The sequence below is a fragment of the Oryza sativa genome, chromosome 10, assembly GCF_034140825.1.
Source record: "Oryza sativa Japonica Group chromosome 10, ASM3414082v1".
NCBI lineage: Eukaryota > Viridiplantae > Streptophyta > Magnoliopsida > Poales > Poaceae > Oryza > Oryza sativa.
Genome location: NC_089044.1, coordinates 1,644,367 through 1,667,813, shown reverse-complemented (window position 1 = coordinate 1,667,813; position 23,447 = coordinate 1,644,367). Strand labels below are relative to the sequence as shown.

General features: G+C 44.6%; 2 protein-coding genes across 2 annotated transcripts; one reads left to right on the top strand and one right to left on the bottom strand.

The window, feature by feature from the left end:
• Positions 1 to 1,254: 1,254 nt before the first annotated feature.
• On the top strand, positions 1,255 to 4,225 carry LOC4348016 (F-box protein At3g03040). The gene is made up of 4 exons (XM_015757468.2): positions 1,255 to 1,345; positions 1,631 to 2,561; positions 3,396 to 3,551; positions 3,648 to 4,225. The coding sequence occupies exons 1-4, from the start codon at positions 1,335 to 1,337 to the stop codon at positions 3,819 to 3,821; spliced, it is 1,272 nt and encodes a 423-aa protein (XP_015612954.1). The 5' UTR covers positions 1,255 to 1,334; the 3' UTR covers positions 3,822 to 4,225.
• An 8,972-nt stretch (positions 4,226 to 13,197) lies between these two features.
• On the bottom strand, positions 13,198 to 18,343 carry LOC4348015 (putative disease resistance protein RGA3). The gene is made up of 2 exons (XM_066304897.1): positions 14,131 to 18,343; positions 13,198 to 13,708 (listed from the first exon to the last, which is right to left on the bottom strand). The coding sequence occupies exon 1, from the start codon at positions 18,341 to 18,343 to the stop codon at positions 14,138 to 14,140; it is 4,206 nt and encodes a 1,401-aa protein (XP_066160994.1). The 3' UTR covers positions 13,198 to 13,708; positions 14,131 to 14,137.
• Positions 18,344 to 23,447: the final 5,104 nt, after the last annotated feature.

The window sequence follows — 23,447 nt, the reverse complement described above, 5'->3', positions numbered from 1 at the left end:
GTATAAATTTTGCAGGGACGCAGATCCTCTGCCTTTGGCCATTAAAGTCACACCGTGACTTTACTTCATCTCTACCATCCGACTTAATCCAATGGACAGGATTACTTGGCCCATCAACTGGTCTGGCCCATTGTTGATTGTTTTTTTAGCTCATTTCCAAGTTGGATTGAAAGATCAAGATCTTTATAGCGAAGATCTGTTTTATTTTAGTAATTGAGCTTATATTGCATAGCACTATACTTTTGTTTCAGACAATCACGTGTTCCAATTTCAGTTGTTGTTACTAAGCTCATGTAGGAGTAGTTTTTTGGGATGATATTACTTGACAAAATATTTTTTTAACTAATTCAGCAAGGTTTTCATTTCTTAATTAGTAGATGAATCATATGGTATTTTCACCTTTGTAATATGAATATCCCAACGCTTATTTTATGTTAGAAAAATAAAAAATATATGCTCATGGCTAGATACAAATGCAATGTTTTCACACATTTATGGGCTAAAGAGCAGAAATAAAGGAAAAGAATAATGTCCATTTGATTAAGTTGGATGGTAGAGATGAGGTAGAGGATCGGGTCTAATTGTGCTATGGATGACTAGGAAGCTAACAGATAAATTCAATCTTGTGATGTGTTCTGGCTGATCTTCCATTGGAGATAATGCTCAATCTAGTTAGGCACTAGAGTTTTTTTGATGCATTTGCATCCAAAAAATTTTTTCCCAAGGGTTTTGGATGTTCAGAGAGAACTAAAATTTGAATACAGTTACATTATACATGACATGTTATTTCATAGCCTGACATATGTTGAGAGAAAACATATGCTAGTAGCTTTATATAGATGAAATGTTGAGAATGTTAGCTATTAACAGAGCTACATCTGACAAATATTAGGGGGGAGAAATTTGATGACAAGTATATAGCGAAATCGATAGCGAAATCGTTTGTTGTGTGCAAAGTGGGCTCGTCCTGTGTGTTTTTTCTAGCCCATTTGTTTGTTGGGCCTTTTATAACGGACATAGCACAACGTGCTTGAAGCCCATATCCGGTCCAACAAGACGCTGACAGAGAGAAGCGCTCGATGCTGGCACGTGGTCTATCCGACGGCTAGAAATTCAGACAAAAAGACAAAAAAATATCAGCTGGACGTCACATAGACAGTCTTTTTATATATATATTTTATAGGACAAATAGAATATTTTTCCAGAGCAGAGGCCACAAAAATAAAAAGGAAAATATACAAAGCTGCTCGATCTGCCTGCCTTCTGGAGCATTCCCCCTTTCCTCACTCCCCTTCCCTTTCTGAGGTGAACTGTGCTTGCGGCGCGATCGCCAAATGATTATCAAGTATGCTTCTTCTTCCTTTTTCCTTCTTCGATTTGCTGGAAAATTTTCACCCATCCATCAATTTTCTGCTCGAATCTCGCTTTGCTGCGATGCCGAATCTTGCTCGATTCATGGTTTCTTTCTTGCATCTTTCCTCTTCGGTCCATGGAGATTTCATTTCACCCGATTGATTTTTTTCTGCTCGAGTGTTGCACTGCGATCCCAAATCTTTGTTGCTTATAGTTCTGAGCTGCGGATCCATGGGGTATTGATCCTTGATTGATTTTTTTTTCTCCCGTCCTGCAGATTCCAGTCCGCGCACGACACCTATTCGACGAATGGCCTCCGCGGGCGTGGCTCGGACACCATGTTCAAGAGGGACGCCCCCAGCACTGACATGATCAGCGGCCTCCCCGAAGGAGTTCTTCACCGCATCATGTCCTTCCTCACCTTGCGCGAGGCAGTGCAGACGTGCGTGCTCTCGCGGCGGTGGCGCAACCTCTGGCTCTCCATGCCTCTCATCAACGCGGACTACAAGCAGTTCTTCGAGATGACGGACACTAAAGCGGGATACGACGAGGCGTTGGCGGTGGCGGTGCCGATGTTCAAGAGATTTGTGAACCGGCTGCTGGAACTCCGCGACCCTGTTGCCTCTATTGACAAGTTCTGTCTCTGGTACTCCATATCTGATGACAACGAGGATGACACCGAGTCGCAAGATGCTGCCGCCAACAGGTGGATCAGTCAAGCTTTGCAGAAGAAGGCCCGGGTTGTAGAGGTTTACGGTGACCTCGTCTTCGCTGACCTCTACCCGTTGGTGATTGATCACTCTGTGTTTACTTCAAGCTACCTGACAAAAGTTGTGTTCTCAAGTGTTCTTCTGGAAGATGGTTTCTTCAAGCAACTCGAGTCGGGCTGTCCAGCATTGGAAGATCTCTCCTTAGATGACTGCGTCATTAGCGGTGATGAGATCTCCTCCCAGACACTGAAGGTTTTGACCATCAAGGACACTAAGTTCTCCATGGAACACAAGACTTCTATTAATACTCCAAGTGTTACTTCTCTGACATTGTGGAGGCCTGCGCACGGCATAGTTGTACTGAAGGACATGGCATCAGTAGTGACTGCATCAGTTAAACCTAGTGAGTTTATTGATGAATTTGATGCTAGGGGTTTGCGCCAATATCTATGGGCACTTTCTGGTGTTAAAAATTTGGAGTTCTATTATCTGGGCGAGGTATGATTTTTTATCTTACATATTCCCCTCTATCTTAGCATATCCATGCATCTTAATTTTGGTATCAATTTGAAAAAGTGAAATCTAAAGCGCAGTATGCTTCCTGACACTTCATAACAGCACTATATTAGTTGCCTCTATGGCTAATTCTTATGTCATGAAATCATGATGCGCTGATATGATAACTCAACCTGTCAACCACTTGATGCAATCTCGTTCATGTACCCAGGTCATCTGTAGATAAATCAACCAGTTGATCACTTTATTAGAAATACCTTAGTTGGAAGCTTTTTGTTCTTCACAAGGGACTGGAGCATTTCCTATTCGACAACTCTAATATTTTGTGATGTGGATTCAATTTTGGGGTTACCAACTGAAAATGTATCTTGTCTAATATTTGAGTGATTATTTAACTTCATTTGACAGTTTTACATAACTTCGAAAATTAAGAGGCATTCAAAGGCAACATGCAAATGGAAAATGCTTTAGCAAGAAATCTGTCTTGTACTGCTACCTCTTGAATCATGACATAGTTGCGTTGTATTTTCATTGTTGTACTAATGTACTCGACTTTCTTAGAAAGCATCCTGACAATTAATTCAAATATTCTCCTGGCTTTGGATTCTTGTTGATGGCAAAAAATAAAAATAAAAACTATAGCATGCTTTAATGCTGTATTTTTGTTGTCATAAGTTTTTTTTCTTCTTCTCGTGGTCCTTTAACATTCTTACAGTTATACCTGCGCTGCAAACAGGATATTTATCACATAATGTTAGCTCGCTCAATTTTGTTGGAAGTTTTTTTTAGCCAGCTAATCATTTCAATCTTGTGCAGCTGACAATCGAAGGCAATTTGCAATTGTGTCCGAAATTCAACAATCTTGTCAACCTGACTCTCGGTCGATGGTGTCTGGATGCGAATTTCTATGCTTTAATTTTATTCATGCAGAACACACCAAGACTAGAGAAGCTAACACTGAAACTCCATCCGGTAAATGATCTTCTCCAAATGTGTACTGATCCAACTTGAAAATTTTGCACATGAGCTTGTCTTCAGGATATAGCTTACCTGTTTTCTTTGCTACAGTTTCGTTATCAGCAACAAAGAATCATTGGTGAGCTTACTGAAAGATCATTTACATGTGGTCATCTTAAGATTGTTGAAGTCATATGCTCGGAGAATGATCCCCTGATCAACCACTTGGTTGACTTCTTTGTTAGTAGCGGTATGACCACTGCTCAGATTCATATCAAACACTAAAGCCAGATGCAGCATCAAGGGCCTCTAATTTTCTGGCCTGAGTAGATATGAAATATCAAAGGATCTCTTCTCTTGTTGTCCCATTGAAAAATAATATTCTTTTTGGGATGGATATACATACATTGGTTGATTCCAGCTGAGTTCGATGGCACATAAGACTAGTTTATCTTCCGCTCTTGTTTGGTGCTACGACTTGAGTGCACCCAATCAGTTGTCTTGGATCTTGACTTCTTGAGTTGCTCCATTGCTTGTACCTTGTAATGTCACTCAGTGTTGTTCTATTCGCGGATATTCGTTCTGCCTGTTTGGTTACATTGTTTGCTGGAAAACCATTGATCACATGATCAGAACACTGCATGTTACATGTTTGAGTATCCCATATGGGATTCATGTTTTTTTTTTCTGATAGTTTTGTTACAATCCTGTGACCTGCTTTCAATTTTAGTTGATATATCAATCAGCTTTTCCCATTGTCCAACTTCTATCACTCTGACTCTCTGAGACCCAGTTTCACATACAATCCGTTCTGACTCTTCATTTGTTTTTCGAATGATTGCCGTTTGCTTGATCACCGGTATAATATCAATGTTCAATCAAAAGGGAGGTAGTATATAGTACCAAATTTCTGCATTTGCTATGACTTAGACATGTCATTGTCATGAGAAAATTTCCAAATCCAATTCATCTAACCCGTGCAAAATTGCGTGGGAAAATCCCTAGTTACTGTGAAAATCTAATAGATTCCCACGTTTTAAAGGAGCTAAGTTACTCAGTTTGATCACAAAACATACTCCCTCCGTCCCAAAATATATGTATTCTCGGATCTCAACATGATCTTTAAAATGTTATTTTGACTTACAATATCTACAAAAGAAAAATATTTTAAATGAAAAGAGATATATATTATGATTGTTCATTTAACGATAAAGATAGTAACATCGAATTTACACGATTACTCTTTTAAATTTTTTGCTATTAATAGTCAAAATTTAAAAGTTTGACTTAGCGTTATATTAAAAATGCTTATATTTTGGGACGGAGGGAGTATTATTATCGTATAACACCAAAAATGTGAGAAAAAACATTGTCAAATATAATTCTGCTGATATTATACTTATCCTAAAAACTATTGGTGAAAACAAATCCATTTCAGTTATATTTTTTTAAAAAAAGTTTCCCACAACGTAACTAATAGTGAAGTAATTTATCACAACGTAACTAATAGTGAAGTAATTTATCAACCAATCAGAACCATCTGATTATTCCATCAACGGCCTAAACCACCCAGATATCACTCAAATACGCAATCCGCAGCATCTTCTTCTTCAGCAACGCATATCTTCCCATTCCGTGGTGCTCCAAATCGAGGTTTGCTTCATCATTTCTTCCGATCCTTGTTGCATCTCTACCCTCCTCGATCGCTGGAGCTTTCACCCATCAATTTCTGCTCGGATCTTCCTTGCCCTGCGACCTCGAATCCTGCTTACCGTTGAGCTGGGAGTTCACGGCTTTTCTTGGTTTTTGTTGCATCTTTCATCTTCCATCGCTGGAGATTTCACGCAACGATTTCTGCTCGATTCTTTCACTGCTAAATGGTGTGTATTTCGTAAAAAATTTCTATAGGAGAGTAATACTCACTCCTTTAGTGCATAGCTAAAAATCCGTTAGTGCATAGCTAAAAATAGTGAGTATATTTTAGGATCGTTTGGAATGGAGCGAGTAACCACCTGTGACGAACATATATATTTTCATTTTATCTTTTAGAGTAAATTTCCCAAAACTATAGATATTTTGGCTAAATAATTACAAAACTATAGATTCAAACCCTTCTTGCACTACGTATGATCTCAAATCTTGCATGGGGACTGAGCCGTGGATTCATGGCTAATTCTTGGTTTTCACCGTTGTGCAAATTACATGTGCGCCACTTGCTTATACGTGTGTGCTATTGAGGTATTTTTTGCTAGCGGTTCTCTTAAGGGGGTTTTGGACTATTTGCCACTCTCCCGGATGGCGTGTTCTCAAATGCCACTCTCCCGGCTATTTTGCCACCAGAGAGAGAAGATTTCTTGCCCGTGTGCCATTTTTGAGCCCGCAAGGCGCCACGTCACTCGATTTGAGGAGAAAATGACCGCCTTGCCCTTCTTTATTTCTCTTCATGTCTCTTTCATCCCCTTCCTTCGCTCCGGCGAGGTTATTGGGCTCCGGAGAGGTCCCCGCATCGCACTTCGCACTCCTCCCTCCTTCACTTTGCCCCTTACCTCCCCGGCCCTTGCTCCATTCCACTGCGGCCAACACCGACCGTGATTTTCGTTGGCGGTTGGTAACTGGAATTGTAGCGCCCGTTCCGTCGTGGCACCTAGCGGGAAAATTAAATTCTAAAAACCCTAATTGCGAAATTTGTTTCTTTGAGTGTTGTCAAGTCTCCGTGCCATTCCGGATCCCGAATCTCCGATCCATCGTCAAATTCAAATTCCAAATCTCAATTTCCTCCCAATCCAAATCCCTCAGAAAAGTCTATTCTGCCTCCCTTAGGTTTGGTGGGCCGATTTTCTCTCCTCGGCCCATCTCCCCCTCTCGGCCCAACTCTCCCTCTTTCAGCTCTCCCCCCTCGCTCTGCTCGTGCGCCGCACGCGCGCGTGCGTGCGCGTGAGCCGACGTCGAGCTGAGCCATCTCTCTCTCCCTCATTCTCTCGCTCTCCCTCTCCCCGCTTCTCTCCCCGGCGAGCCCCCGCCCGCGGATTTTGGCCCCGCGCGCCATGGCCTCGCGCGCGCCCACGCGGTCGCCGCCCGTGCCGCGCCTGTGCCGCCTAACCCCGCTGCTCTGCCGTGCCAGTGGCCGCGCTGCCGCTCGGTCCCACGAGCCAGCGCGCGTGCCCGAGCCGCGCTGCCCACATCCGTCCAAAACCCGGAGACAGAGCTCCCGCTACCATCCCTCTCCCTCCCCAAATTGGCATGGCTCGAGCTCCCTTTCTCCCCCTCCGTTTCCCGCCTTCCTCTCTCGGACCGACGCCTCGCCCTCCCTCCGTCCCACCGCTTGGTTCCAGCGCCTGGATGCAGAGGAGCAGCCGCGCCGGGCCAGCCGTTGCCCATGCCGTTTGACCCCGCGCCCTTGAGCCATTTCCTTCTCCTCGAAGCTCCCTCCCCCCCCCCCCCGTACTGCTCCGAGGTCGGTTTCCGAACCGACATAGCCACCCCTTAAAAGCCGCCCCTCCCCCCATCTCGCTCGATCTCCCTGTTTCGCTCCAAACCGCCGCGCCGTTGCCGCCTCGTCCGTGCCCTGTTCGCCGTCGCCTTCCGCCGTTGCGTGTGCTGGAGGAGCCGGTGCGCGCTAGGAACGGAAGGGGACTCCGGGCGCACGTCTTCCTCCTCTTCCCCGGCCTGAGGCCGGAGCGATCACGCCCCGCGCCGTCGGCCATCGTCACTACGCCCCTTCACCCCACACGGTAGTGCATCCTCCCCGTTCTCCCTCCTCGCTCCTCCTCCCCCCCTTAGCTTTCGGTAGAAGCTTGTGTAGCCTCCCCGTAGCTATCTGGCGCCGCCCCGACCGATGCCGCTGCTCGCTGTGTGCTCGCCGCCGTCGCCGCCCGAGATCGGTAGTCGCCTCTCGTCGCCGGCCTCATCCGTAGCGTTTCCGATCAATCCGGCGCAAGGAATGGATTCCTGAGGTTCCCTAGATGCTCTAGCCCCTTTGAATCGAATCCTAGTCGCGTCGTCGCCGTTTCCCTCTTCTCTCGCCGCTGGTGGCCGCCGCCGCAATCCGCCGCCGTCGAGCCCCCTCCGGCAAATCCGAGCCGTTGGCTCGCACCCTCTCGTTCCCCCTTGTCATCCCGATGTACACCCCGTCGCCCCTCGTCGTCGCACGGCGTCCCGGAGAAACCGCCGCCGCCCGCCGTCCATTCGTGGCCGGTGCCTTCTTCCTCCTCCCGCCGGCCCGTGTGGCAGCCACATAGGCGCCACGTCGGTGCCACCTCGGCCGCGACCGGGTCAAGCTGACCCCGATCCGCCGCTTCCCCCGCTCGCGCGCGCGGTCCACCGCAAGACGTGAGGCTGCGCGTGGGCCCGCCGCACCCGCACCCACCGCAAGCCGCGCGCGTGCACCGCACCCTGCTCCAAACCCTAGCGCGCTCCGCGTGCTCCTCGCTCACGGTAAGCCGAGCCGCCGACAAGCGGGTCCCACTCGGGACCACGCGAGATGGACCCGGCCCACCGGCTCCCTCTCTCCTCCCCTCCCGCGCGTGCCTTCGGGCCGTCTTCTCGGGCCGGCCGGCCCATTAAGCTCGGCCGAGCCGCCCCTTTCTCTCGGGCCGCGCCCTAGCCACCCGAGGGAAGTCTGTTTCCCCTCCCTCTTTCTTTTCTTTTTCAAAAGGGTTTAATTAAATCCTTTTTCCTTTAGACCAAAAATCCAATAATCTTAGAAATTCAATATCTTATCAACCGTACATCCGATTGACTCCGTTCAACTTCCAAAAATCCTCAAATCTCGAGATCTATCTAATGGCACTCTTAGAGGTCAATAATATGGCTTAATTTTTTCCGTTTGTTGAGTGTCCCGTTTTCGCGTGTAGTTTCGGAGCCCGAAGACCCGCAGTGCCAGGATTTCGAGGATCAAGCTCAAGATCTCGAGCAAGGCAAGTCACCTTTGATCATCTTGCACCTATAATTTAAATCTAAGTATTTCTTTTCCGCAAATATTGCATGAATAGGTTTAACACAAGTAATTCGGCCGCGGCTCGTGAGATAGCTTGCCGGCCCCAATCCTAATTGCTGCAATTGCCCTCCTTGAATTTTTGAACACTTAAAACCTCCTTTGTCAACTGTTGTGCTTCGATGCACGGGCCATCGGGCACGGGCATCGGAACACCTCCCCTCAAATTTAAAATATCCAACGATGGGTAAAACTTGGGGTTTTACAGAAGACTTGGAAAACCCGACACCTGGGTCGGTGCTTGCGAACTAAATGAATTTCCAAAATCGCAGACCGGGGGACGTACCGGGAGTACGGTTTCCCGCTCTGGCACTTAAGGACCGTTTTCCTTGGAATTTCATCTGAACATAAGACAAGTGCGACCACATGGATGAAATGGGACGCCCCTGGCTGAGTAATTAGCTAATCAGGGGAACCATGATGCCAAGAGACATGTGGATTCAACGGGGTGGTGTCGGGGAGAACCCCTGGCTTCCTGGCACAGTATGGTCTGGGACCTAACCTGGTGTTGGTCTGGGACCCCTCTCGTTGGCATATGGTAAACCTGTATCGGCTTTCGAAATGCCTTGTCGTGAAAGCCTCAAGGTCACCAGACGTGGCTGTTCTGCACGGGCTGGGTGACCCGGGTTAGTAACGCCGTGTGGGTAAAGTGTACCCCCTCTGCAGAGGTTATTAAACTGTTCGAACAGCCGTGCCCACGGTCATAGGCGGATGTGAGGTGATTCCTAGCGTAGTTTTGTTTGACTACTGCTTGTGAAATTACTGTTGTGGAATGGGTTCGATGTTTGGAAAATCTGCGGCTGATGGGATCAGCCAGGCCCGGGTGGGCGTTTGAAAGCTGTTGGCCGGGTGCCAACCTTGATCTATTCAAAGACTGATACTTTGCACATACTCCGACCGGACGAGACGCACTATCTCATCCGTTTCGTTTGAGAAGCACTCACTTAGTTGTTTCAAAAAGGAGTTTAAATAAAATCAATTGCAAAAACAACAGTCTTTCCTTTGAAGCCTGCATTAAACACTTAATTCCCATGGCTTGCTGAGTATTCCTGTACTCACCCTTGCTCTATATAAATAATCCCCCCCAGTTGCTGAAGAAGATGAAGTGGATCCTGCTGATGAGGAGTTCTTCCAGGAGAAAGTCGGCTACGATGAGTTTTAGGGTTTCGGCCTAGTTCCCAAGTCATGCCTGTGATGATTGGTCCAAATCTTAGGCTTCCGCTTTCCCTTTTGTAATGCAGTTGTGAGCTCGGGATCTGTCCGCAGCCCAACATGACTGTACCCCTACTCTGTAATAAAGAGACCTCTGTTGCTGTAGTATTATGCGTTCCTGTGATACCAGCACTGATTCCTGGGACTGGTATCGATTAACAGGTTAAATTGGAGCGTCACGGGCTAGTTCCGTTTAGGGCTAGTTCGGGACGTGACAGGAATCCCCTCTCGATTATTTTTACATGCGTGTGTTTATTAAATCCGCCAGTAAAAATAAATGGATGGTGCTGTGAAAAATGATTTTTTAAGTAGTGAGTAACCAACAGTTACTAAGATAAATAGCTTCATTTTATTATTATTTTTAATGTGATGAGGTAGGCCAACTAAATCTTGTTTTAACCATATTCTTTTGAGATTATTTACTGGCCTCTGGCTTATTAAAACGGATTATTTTCTACACGCTTTGAAATATACGTTTTCTCGACAATGTTTCTTGCATTGTTTAGACCAGTCGATTTAAGCTATCTGTTAAGTTTATTTTTTTCAGTATTTAGTTTATCCTCACAATTGAGTACGTAAATCAATAGCAATAATACTTCACTCAATAATTAAAATCAAACAAAACCGGCTTTAAGAAATCAAATAAGGTGGATGGGTTAATCTGAACCGTCAACTTTTTCTATCAACGGCACAAAACCACACAGAGGCCACTGAAACAGACGAATCTCCTCTTCCTGCGTTGGAGTTTGTTACCCTTCCCTTCCAAAGTTCCGATAGTGGTGCAGTTGCGAGGCAATCACCGAATCATTTGAGGTTTGCTTCTTCTTCTTCCAATTCTTCTTCTTGCATCTCCCCTCTTCGATCGATGGACATCAAATTTTCTCCTCGACTCTTGCATCCGTCGAGTTCATGGTTTCTTGCATCCGTCCTCTTCGATCAATATTTTGTTCGAGTATTGCAATCCCTGCGATCTCAGATCATCTTTGCTTACGTTTGAGCTGCGGATTCATCGGTTATTGATTCTTTCTTGATTTTCCTCCATCCTGCAGTTTACACGCACGCCACCTGTTCGACAAAAGGCCTCTTCGCGGTTCGGCCACCATGGCGGGGACGCCTGGCAAGCGCCTTAGGTACACGGCCTCGAGGCGCGTTGGGTCCACGCTCAGCGACCTCCCCGAAGGAGTCCTCCACCACATCATGTCCTTCTTGGACTCGCGACAGGCCGTGCAGATGTGTGTGCTGTTGCAGCGGTGGCGCAACCTCTGGCGCTCCATGCCTCGCATCAACATCGACTGCAAAGAGTCCTCGCATCAACATCGACTGCAAAGAGTTCGAGGTGACCGACAAGATATGAAACGAATTCTCTTAATAGAGAGTTTTCTAAAATATACGGGTGATTTATTACAAAAGAATATTTTAATTTACAACATTAGATCTATATATAGTGAAACATTGTAAATATACTAGGTGAAAAAAGGAGAGGGACAAGTGTGTGGAGCCAGCAGGGTGCGCGCGTGGGAGGAGAGGGAGCGACCGATTTTCTCCCTCCATCGGTCGACCGATCATGAGCATTTTCGATAACATATGTATCCTATCAAGAAATTTTCAAGTGTCATTACATAGACTGCCATTTCACTGCGATAATATTTTTTTTTAAAAAATGTCATAAAACAAAAACATAATTTTATTTTCCTACTAGAATATAATTACAGCATGACTAATTCGCTGCAGCAAACATAATCTTACTTAAGAATCACCAGAGGCCACAAGCCCATTAATTCGGCCCACTAATGCCGTTTCCCGGACTCGGCCGATCACATCCGGCCCAGTAGCAGTCAGGAAGAGTGGAAGACGAACAAACAACTCAGGCGGCGGGGCTCCACCTTTCCGCCACCGCTGGCGAGACGGCCGGCGCGACGCGACGCGACGCGAGGCGGGGCCGCGTGAGACGGCGAGAGGTAGGCGGCACGGCCCAGGCGCAGCGCGCCGCAAGGGCGGGGAAGCGTGCGCGCGCGCGCCACGCGTGTATGTACTGGTGGTTGAGGGAGGGCATGCGTGACGCTGACGCATCGGCTTCAAGCGCATTCGCGGCCGCCGCGGTGGTGGAGATGAGCGTCGAAGGACTGGAGGAAGCTGGATGTCGGAGGGCGCAGGAGCGTTCGCCGATAAGGTATACAAGTAGCGAGGCGCGGTGGCGATTGAATTGTTAAGTGGGTTCGCCGCGTGCTGTTTGGCTTGCACGCTAACTGTTTGATGCAATGCTTCGCTCCTGTTGGTTGGTGTTCTACACTTGTTTCTGAACTATTTCTTTCTGTGAGTATAGCCTAGATTCAGTGTTAGTCATATATTGTTTCAGGAGATCTTGCTCCTTAGCTAATGGGAGCATAAGAACATAGGGACGAAAGATTAGACTTGTGTAAAATCTTGTTGACCCTTTTCATTTTTCTTACTGAAACGAACAGTTCTGTTTTGCATATAAAGTTATGTAGTTCCTTTTGTTTGACCAATGTTGCTTACCTCAAATTTTGCAGCCTTGCAGGCCCCTCCAGAAGTTCTACACTTGTAAGACCCCCTTCTTGACGGTATCGATCTGCAACAGTCTGTTCTTCCTGAATCCCCTGGTTCAATGATGAAGATAAGTACCTTACTAATAATTTATTCATCTTTTTAAGCATACCACCTGTTCGTTCTCAATGCCCCTCAGGAGTAAAACTAAGCTGACAAAATGCATTTCTGTGCTATTTATATCTCTCGTCTGGTGCCTGTGATTTGTTGAACCTTCAGGAATGCTCTGCCCTTATTCTTTTATGTTGTCAGGCAGCATATATATATTTTAAGTCAAATATGAGTTTTTTTCGTTCTTATAATGCGAGACATCAGTATAGGCTAGTTACAATTGCATCTCATTTGTAATGATATCAGTGAACATGATTGGTGTATTGCGTTTAGATGCTCCCAGGCTTGGGACGCTAATAATAGGAAGGTTATTGATATAGTTTTTTCTTTCTTTTAGCTTCGAACCACTCTATATGTTACACGAGCTATTAGGTTACTATATTTATAACTCCCTCCATCCCAAATTATAGGACACCCTCTTTTTAAGGAAAATCAAACTCGGTAAACTTTTACTAATAATCATATTAACCTTATCTATGCTAAGTATTATGCATGTTATATCATTAGATTCATATTTTAAAGTACTTTTATGTGATACTAATTTCATATTCGTTGGAAATATAACATGGAATAAATTAAAGGTCAAAATATGTCATTGAAGACTATGTAAATAAAATATAAGCCTTATAATTTGGGACGGAGGACCATTTAGCATTCTATACAGCTGTCTTTCTAGTGTGATTTAAATCTCCAATGGTAATAAACTAGTAATAATAATGGTTCATTAACCAAGTTTGCTGAACCAACAATGATAGGCATTCAATGAAGATATTACAAATATTTTCCTTTAAGTACAGCATGAGATCTCCTATCATTTCAATATTTTATTGAAGAAGATAATAGTGAATAATTACTTTTATGTATGAATCTTAGGAAAGCTACAGCCTTCTTATGTGCACTACTAGTTGCGAACAGAAAATAAAGTTAACCAGCCTAATAAAAATATTTTAGCTAATTACAAGTTTGCACTCCATGAGCAGCCCGCCAGAGCTCCTGAAGATTTCTAATGCCTACCTCCAAGTTTCAGCTTCCTCCCTGGTGATGGCTACCTCAAATCACCTAGTCTCTTTTATTCTGAAACACACTCTTGTCTCATTCCAATTATAGTTTTGCCATATAATTGGGATAACTAACATTCCCTCGTCTTATTTCGGTCGTGCACTGTTGCTTCATGATAGTGAACGTTTGCCAGATTTATACCATGTAAGTTGATCCATTGCTAGCTTCCAGATAGTCCTTTCTATTAAAGGTGCACTCGATATACAATTGTCACGCTGTCTCTGGCAGATTCCTACACATTACAGTTGAACATTACCATTGGCAATATGCTAACAATTATTGAGAAAATGATAGGAATTTGGCAGAAAATACTACTACTATGTGATATCTTTGGCAAGTACAAATATTTGAACTGGGTGGGCTTGAGTCATGTTCGGAGCCTTACGTCTACTGTCTTGTTTTGTAATAGATTTTTTTTCCTATTAATTGCAGTGCACACAATAGTTTGTCATAATCTACTTTATTGAAACCTGATTATACAGTTTTAGAGTGACAGGATCCTTTGGTCATGCATTACATTAAATTACGAGTGTTAAAGGAAAATAAATTTGGCAAACAGCAAAAAAGAATAATTCATTTGCGTGTTTTGTGTTTGCATGAGGAACATGTTTTGAGCTGGTTAGTTTGCCCTCACTAGAAAAGCAGGTAAATTACCTTGGAACTAAAATAATGGAATGCAGGTCAATACAACTTCTGGGATATGTTGCCTCAGATTGTTGCATTGCTCCTCTAGCTCTGGGCTGTACCCTTGCAGCTGCCGGTAGGACACCTCGAGCCTCTTGAGGGAACGAAGAGAACGCAATGATGAGGGGAGAGACTGCAACCTGTTGCACCCATAAAAGATGAGCTCTTGGAGTGAGGTGAGCAGCTTGAGCGCAGTTTCCTGCTCCTCCGTGAAGTGCTGCACCATTGTGTCATTCCGGAAGGTTAATCTGTGCAGTGAGGCTGAGAGGCGTTGGCAGATTGGAGCAGCAAGAACGCCTGAGATGCTGCCAATGTCCAACTCCTCCAGCTCCTTAGAGCCAGCCACCACTGTTCGTGCCATCCTTGTCATCAGCCGATCTTCTTCCAGGTCATAAATGTCGTAACCGTAAGCCCTCAACGCCTTGAGGTTGTTCATCAGGGGAAGGTCGTCATGAACAGCCTGCATTGCTGCACAAGAGAGGACGCACCCTCCAAGTTGCAACCAATGGAGGGACATGAGCTTCTTGAGCACTTCATCCTTCACATTCATGGTCAGGTGATCCCTGGAGAAGATACCTAATCTGCTTAACGAGCTGGTAAACTGAGATGGGAATTGCAACATGCCATCAATATCATTGTCATCGTCGTCCATTTCATGGCTGCTCTGTTGCATGCACAGTCCTGTTATGCCCTTGCAGTCTTCCATTTCCAAATGGGAAAGACAAGGACAGCAAGCAAGAATCTCCGATAGCTCCTTCCCTGTGATGTAGCAGTTCCTGAGCATAAGATGCTTGATTGGTATCTGGATGGCATCACTCTCTCCTCTTCCAGATGATAGGCTGATGCAATCCTCTATAGCCAATGTTTCAAGCGAGGTTAGCTTCTGCAGGGTAGCTAATGGCACAGACGAGCATACCTTGATGGTCACACGAACTAACCATTCCATGTCATGGAATGCCAACACATTGTCCAGGTTACCCAAGTTCAACAAAATGTTGTCCACTCCTCTGATTTCCAACATGTGTATATCGTAAAGAAGTTTATATGGACGACTTGCCACTTTCGCCAACTCTAACTTAGTCGTATAAGGCATAAGAGGTAGAGACAACTGTGGACAGTCCCGGACAACAAGCTCACGCAGATTTGTCTTCAAAGTCATGCATTTGTGTTCTACAGGAGAAGCCTGAGATGTCCTCCAACCAATGACCCGAAGAATCTGCAAGTCAGGTCGGAAAATGTGCCTCTCTTGTGCATCTGGAGTTTGCAACAGCTTCAAGTCATGAGAGAACGGCAGTTCTTTAAGAACTGGGCAATTTGAAACTTTTACTTGCTCGAGCTGAGAAAACAAGTGCCAAGTGTTTCCACTTACCCATTCTACCATGCTCAGCATACCATTGAATTCAATACTCTTCAGAGTCTCTAAGCTTTCATACCTTACTTCGAACTTTTCTATTGCAATATTCTCCAGCTTAAGTTTCTGGAGGTAAGGAATTTGTCCAAAAGGGGGAAGTGTGTTCCAGGACACACCATGTAAGTGGAGAACCTCTATCCTTTTTAAGGAGATGGTGCTGTCAAACCAAGAAGGACAACTGTTACCCTTATGATTCTTAATGCACAACTCCCTGAGATTTGCTGGTGGTTGGAGACCCTCTATGCTATTTGCTTCTTCCTCAGTTTGTTCCCTACCAGTCTCATCCCAGACTAGTTTTAATCTGACTAGATTCCTTTTCAGCGTGAGCTTTGCTTTCTCAGCTTCTGTCCTTGTTTTGACTTTATGTAGATTGGAGATGGTGAGTGCTCCTCCAAGATCTCTCAATTCCCCCAACTGTTGAAGCTCAAATCCAGCACGCTCTTCCCTATTAACTTGGAACTTGCTCAACTCCTGTAATAATTTTAGCATTCCTATCTTGGCAACACTGGATTGGAGTTCTTTGCTAGCAAGAAACTGGCGCAAATATATGAGATGACTGATTTGCATGTGTTTAGGCACTGTAGTCATGCCCGTCCAATCCTGCAGGTCTAAGAATCTCAAGTGATAATATTCAGGGAGGCTAGAGGGTAAGGATGTCAGATGATCATTAGTGGCAGGAGTTTGAATTTCACCCATCATAAGTCGGAATTTATCCCATTTTCGTGTGACAGATCTATTCAATTTTAACTGTGTGTTCATTGTTTTTTTAGATGCTTGGATTCTTAAGTAACGAAGGTGGATAAGTTTGGATGGTAGAAATTCAAGCGTTGTTTGGAAAAGGCGGAGGACACGAACATGTTTGACATCCTGAAGTATTTCTTTAAAAGCTTCAGAGAACCTTTCATCATATTCCCCAATAAACATCACAGTGTGCAGGTTTGCAACACTTATTTGCTCCTTCAGGTTTCTAATTTCTTCCTTAAAATTCTGGTAATGGTCTAAGCCTACAGTATCACTTGTACAGCTAGTCCTGATGGATAAGTGTCGGATGGATGGTGGGGTATATGCAAACCTAGGATTGGAGCAGTCAATGCTGAGGCATTCACGTGATGAGACAATCCGTGCTAGTTCATGAAGCAAACCATGCATGACATAGTATGTGTGCTTTACTTCTCTCCCCTTTTTATGTGAGAATTTTACCCCATCAACTTTCTGAAAAATCCCATTATTTACCAATCCGTTAATGTATTTCAGCCCTATATCTTGGATTCTATCATCCTGACCACTGCAGTTTATAACACCAAGTGCCGACCACAGGTGAGTCAACTCTGAATCTTGGTACTGGTAATCGTCAGGGAAAAGGGCGCAGTATGTGAAGCATTTTTGTAGATGAAATGGGAGACAGTCATAGCTAAGTTTCAGAGCTGGCATAATATCGTTGACGCTATCTGCATGCTCCCATTCTTTGCTGTCAAGAACTCTACTCCAGTGTCGCCTAGTAAGATTCTTCTTCAGTAACCGACCCACTGTTTTTGCAGCGAGTGGGGAGAACTTGAGCTTCTTCACAATCTCCCTTCCTAAATCAAGCAATTCCTTGTGGTGCTCTGCTCTCTCATCACCAAGTGCGCATGCTAAGAAGAAGGCCCAGATCGGCCGACTGTCAAGGCCACCTAGACGTATGAGCAAGTTGGTTTCAGATTTAACCATGTCTGCAGTTTCTTCAGATCGAGTTGTTACTATGACCGTGCTACCCTTGGCACTTGTCTTCCTGAACGGGGCCAAGAACTTGTCCCACTTGTACTCGCTGTCACATGGCCACATATCATCCAAGATGAGCAAGAACCTCCTGGATTGCAGCCTTCGCTCCACCAGCGTCTGGAGTTGTTCAAGGTTGTGTGGCTCCCTTTCATTGCCCCATCTTCGTCTCCAGCTCACCTCACTGGCGACCATGTTGTTGAAGATCTCCTTGGTGAGGCGAAGCACGTCGAAACGGAGAGAAACATGTACCCAGATCCTAACGTGGAAGTGCTTCTTCACCCTTTGGTCGTGGAACAGGTGCTGGGTGAAGGTTGTCTTGCCGATCCCCCCTGGCCCTACTACCGGGAGAACGGCGAGGCCGTCGCGGTCACCGGTTATCTCATTGATGGCGGCATAGAACTCGGCGTACCTCCCGTAGAGCTTTGCCTCTAGGCTGGTTGAGGTGGTTGTGGTGACACGCTCACTGAAAGCAGCTGCGGCTGTGGTGTTGGCTGCAGTGGTGCGGGGGTCCATGAGCTCTAGCTTAAGGAAGTCGGAGATCTTGGCGCACAGAGGCTGCATCTGCGCCATGAGCGACTTGATTCTCTCGGACACGATGGATCTATTGAAGAACTCCACATCAACCGCGGCACGGCCACGGCAGGACAGCGAAGAGGCCAGAGAGCGACGGCATTTACCGACGGCGTGGCGGGCGTGGAGGATGGAACGACGGACGAGGCGCCCGTCGACGACCTGGTCGTCGTCGACCGCCTCGTGGGTGCGTTTGACGTGGTCGCGGATGCGGTAGTAGTCGACCTTGTCGAGGACGTTGTCGGCGTCCTCGGCGAGGTGGCTGAGCTGCCGCAGGAGCTCCGCCAGCGCCGGGCTGTGGGCGACGTTCCGGCCCTGCGCCTTGATGGCGCTCGCGTTGCCGCCCAGGTTGTAGCTCTCGTCTAGCGCCTTGAGCAGCTCGGCGGACAGCAGGTCCACCAGCTTGCCCACCACCCACCCCGCGGTGCCCAGCGCCACCTCCATCGCCGGCGCCGTCGAATATCACTCAATCTACTACAATGCTATGCGCGCGCGCGCGGCCGGGGGAATAAGTGTATGTATCGATCGTCTATGGCCCTGTCAAAGACTTGCCTAGCTAGTCTCTAAATAAAAACGTACGATGAGACTTGTCAACGGTTGGCTCTTATCATTGTAGCCAATCATATGTGTCCATTGACCCGAAAAAATAAATTATAACCTAAAAAGGGTTTCCAATGGAGGGCCCACAGTTAAAGTGGAGGCGAGATAATTAAGGAACAAATATATAAAATAAAAGTTAAAGATAATTTAAATAATGTGGAATTGAATCAAAGTAAGTAATTCATCTACATTTGCGAGCTCCTTGTGAAAAACCACATTAGGATCTTCTACCTAGTTTTTTACAATCCATCTCAAAATATAAGTATTTTTAGAATATTGTTAAGTCAAATATTTTTAGCTTCAATTATTAATAGCGACAACGCTGCCACGCCAGCTACGTATGACGTGATAAGAGTTATTTTGATAGGCTGACGTGGCCAAAAGATTTAGATTTAAAAATACTTTTTAGAATGATCTATTAATAAAATTTAAAAATAAAAAGTCTAAAATAATTTTTTTTTCGGGGAGGGGGGCTGCAGTACGTACAAGCAAAGAATATTTAAGAGAAGAGAGGAAGCAAGAAGGAAGAAGACAGTGGAAGTTCGTTGACCTTGGGTATTGTTATATACACACACGCAAGCGGTTTGGTAGGAACCGGAATGAGAGAGCTGTGCCATGTACTGATCCCAGTTGGATGATTGGATCCAAACTGACTGCAGCCGTGCAGCAGGTAGGCAACACACAGCACTGTAGCGGTGGGCTGCGGTTCGCCGCAGCAAGGCAGCTGACCAAGCTCAAAGGCCCAGCCAGTGGCCAGCCTAGCTAGAGGCATCTGGTAATTAATTTGGCCTCAATAGTGTCTATCTCTTCTTTCTATAAGAGCAGATACAATAGCAGGCTATAAGCCAGCTATAAACTTATTTTAAAGAGATAAAGTAAGAGAGAGAAGAGGAGTGGGCTACAGATTTATAGCCAGCTGCAGCACGGACTCCAAGACGTAATGTGTGTATGATAGGTGGGACCAGGTATTAATAGTATAGTAAGCAACTATTGTATGAATTGGCGATAGACGATTTGGAGCTAGTAGTGGGCTGCACTATTGACCTTGCTCTAAAGGTAAGGTCACTACCAACCCAAGACACTAGACATAGTTCATAAACTCCACATCAAAAAACTAGTATTAGACACTAATCTTAGAGCAAGTTTAATAGTATAATCAACTGTTGGCTCCAAATCATCTATAGTCAACTTAATAGCCAATTCATATAATAGTTACAACATATAGTACACAATCAATATCTAGTCCTACCTGTCATACACATATACGTCTGGTAGTCCGTACTGCAGCCCGCTGCTCTTATCTCTTATCTTTTATCTCCTTAAAATATGTTTATAGTTGGCTTAGTCTGCTATTATACCTGCTCTTACAATACAAACACCACTTTTTATACTTAAATTTAATGCTAGTTATCTCACATGATGTTTTGAATGTTGTGTAGAAACTATGTCTCATGCAAGACCTAGTTTCCTTCTCTTTCCTCATTTATTCACTTGCTATATGATCTTTCATCCTAAGAGCAATGCTAATAATACAACCGACTTATTGGCTATAAGGTTCTTTGCAGCCTTCTTTTAGTCCACACATAAAATAGTTAGCTATTTACAATTAATACATGGCTCGTTTGTCTCTCTCACAGAATTTTTTTGGTTCTTGTGTCCAAGCTGGCTGCAAGTTTACAGCCCGCTTCTCCTCTCTTCTCTCCTCTACCTCAATATTTAGCCGACTTACAGCCTACTATTATACTTGCTCTAAGTGGCAGCTTATTTAATGCTATGGACACCATCCTAGTCATTGGATTGGGAATGGCCTAATGCTCACTAAACACTTAAAGCTTAATGTACAAACATAACATTTATTAGCACTCCTAAAATTTACATGCAAGTATGCCACATCAACCCATTAAGCACACGAAACTCAACATGTAAGCATATAGTAATTATATCTACAATTTATTTCATTCTAAAACTATAACATATACATGCTAAATCATCATTCTCAAATCATTTTCATAATATTTCAATCCAAATCAATTCATCATTTCTCCAATATCTTAACATATACCCGCATCAAAGCGTGGGGCATCATCGAAAAAAAATACAAATATACTTATTTTTTCAATAATTAACATTTATATACTTATTGTGAGACGGATTAAATATACCCGTCCCACGGGACGGAAACGTGGGACCGCGACTGTCCCGCGGTTTCAAAGTGCGGGAGCGAGACATCTAGCGATTTATTTTCCAAGTCGGCACTGTTTGACACTGTTTTTGACTGTTTGCCACTGTTGTTGGCACTGTTTCAACCTGTTCAGGGGCCGGTTCCGCACATTGAACCTGCGGGGTCGTTGCCTGAACAGTGTCAAACAGTTCCAAACAGTGCCGAAGACAGTGCTACACAAGTTAAAAGAATCTGGCTGCCTCGCTTCCGCATTTTGAACCTGTGGGACCGTCGCGGGACCGGGTCCCGTGTTTTGGAGCTGCGGGACCATTGCGGTCCGTGTTTCTATTTCGCGGGATGGGTATATTTTTATAAATCCGACCGGTGCATGTACATAAATATAAATTATTAAAAATTTAAGTATATTAGCAAATTTTTTGGCATCATCTAGTATTACAATTGAGCGTAATAAATTTCTTATAGTAGAATCAGCCCATCAAAGTTCGAATCCGGGTGCTTGTATTTACGATTAATTATTATTATTATAGCATTTATAGCTAACTATTATTTTAGTGGTATGTGACGTACCCGTTGATAACAAGACGTCCTTTGTGACTTTTATTAATCTCAAGATTATTTTAGTAGTATGCAACGTACCCGTCGAAAGTGCGGCGCCCGTGATAACTTCATTAATCTCAAGATATACCGGCCCAGTTTTTCGAATGTGCTCATAGAGATATCATAGAGATAGAGCGTGTGTGTACGTTTATAGAGGTATTGTGCATGCGTCGTGAACATATGTATGTATTTGTAGCGTGTTTCTACAAAAGGAAAATTAAGGTTCATATTTGTGAAAATAATTGTATTGCCAATACACAGTACAGAAACGTGTGAAGTGGGTTGTGGAGGCTAGGATTCTTTTTTTTTTCTTTTTTTTTTTTGACAGGGATGCTAGGATTCAATCCATTATTAAAAATAAACGTGTGGAGTCGATATAATCTATTACACCAATTAACTAGTGTGCCCCCTGTGTGAACCAAAGCCAAATGGCAAACTAGCTATCTAATCATGCTGAGTTGAAAGCTAATTAGGACGTCCCTTGAACATACGAGGAGGGCATGACACATTGACACATACCATATTTACAAATAACCCTTGTACTTGGTTTGTGTTATATCATTCTTGTGTTTTTGTCACTACATAGATCTTCTCTCTGCTTTATACGTTTTTCTCTATCCAATCAGCAGTTATATAACGTTTGACTGACCACATACATAGTGTGGTGCCCTCATGTGTATGCCTACGTACGTGGAATCCTAACCAACATGCAACTCAACAGGATTGAGCAAGTTGGCCATGATTTGCCATTGTCACCGCAGTTCACACGCAGGATTGGGGAGGTTGTGCTGGCACAGTTGGGCGGCATCGCGCCCAGGCAAGGGCCACTGGTGGAGAAATCATCTTTCGTCGGTCGGCCGAATTCTACAATAGTCCCGGTTACAATAAAAACCGGGGCTAAAGATGATCTTTAGTCCCGGTTAAAAAGGGTAACGGGCATATTTGATCTTTAGTCCCGGTTCAAATGCTGCCAGGGCCTGTCAGGCCCCCCCGGGATCTTTAGTCCCGGTTGGTATTACCAACCGGGACTAAAGTCCCACCCCTATATATATATGTCTTCTTCCTCCTCCAGCTGCCCGAGCAAGCTTCAAAATTTCTTCAAAAAAGAGGGGATGTCATGCCAAAATTTCTAGTAAATTTATTTTGGTGATTATATACAAATCAGAGGTGCCTAAAAGGTTAGCAACTTCATCCTCCAATGTTTTTTTTGGTCATATTACATTTGGAGCTATGTTTTGCACACTTTTTTTCTCCAAAATTTACTTGTAAGTTGATGAGAGAGAAAATTTGTGTGGGGAAGAAATAATATATAGAAATTTAGTTTATTTGCTAAAGAAGGTTTTATAAAATAGTTGAGAAGGAAAATATAGTGAAAGTTAATCTTAAATAATAGAAAACAAACTAAAATGAAAATTAAAAGAAGTAAAACAAATTAATATTAGTTTAAAACTTTAGAAATAGTAAATAAGATTATTTGGTGTAATATTTTATGGTTTTTGTATGAATAATGATATGTCATTATTGTATGACTGTTGAAACAGTTTGTAATTATTTTATAATTATTGTATGACTGTCATTATTGTAAGAATAATTATTTGTGTACGATTTTTTTCATGTCATGTAGATCGATCGGCAATGGATGTATGCTGACCGTCGGTCCAAAGAGTTTATTGACGGCGTGCATTATTTTTTGAGAGTGGCCGAAGCTAACAGACATAAGGGTTTTATTTATTGTCCATGCAATAAGTGTAAGAATCAGAAGGAGTATTCTGCATCCAGGACAACAACAGTTAGCGTGCAAGCCAAACAGCACGCGGCGAACCTACTTAGTAACATTCAATCGCCACCGCGCCTCGTTACCATTTACCTAGTATACCTTATCGCGGACACTCCGTCCCATCCGAGATCCCAGCTTCCCCCTTTCCACCGCGGTCGCGCGCGGACGGAGGTCACGAATGTGCTTCAAGTCGATGCGTCACGCACGCATGCATCCACCCGCAAGTACCAAGTACACGCGCGGCGCCGGCGAGTGACCGCTTCCCCTTGCGGCCCCGCGCGCTGGGCCGTACGTGCCGCCGGCATCGTGCGCCCACGCGGCCGCGCGCTATCCCCTCCCGCTGCACTGCTACATTTCGCCGTCTCACGCGGCCCCGCCTCGGTCTGTGGCGG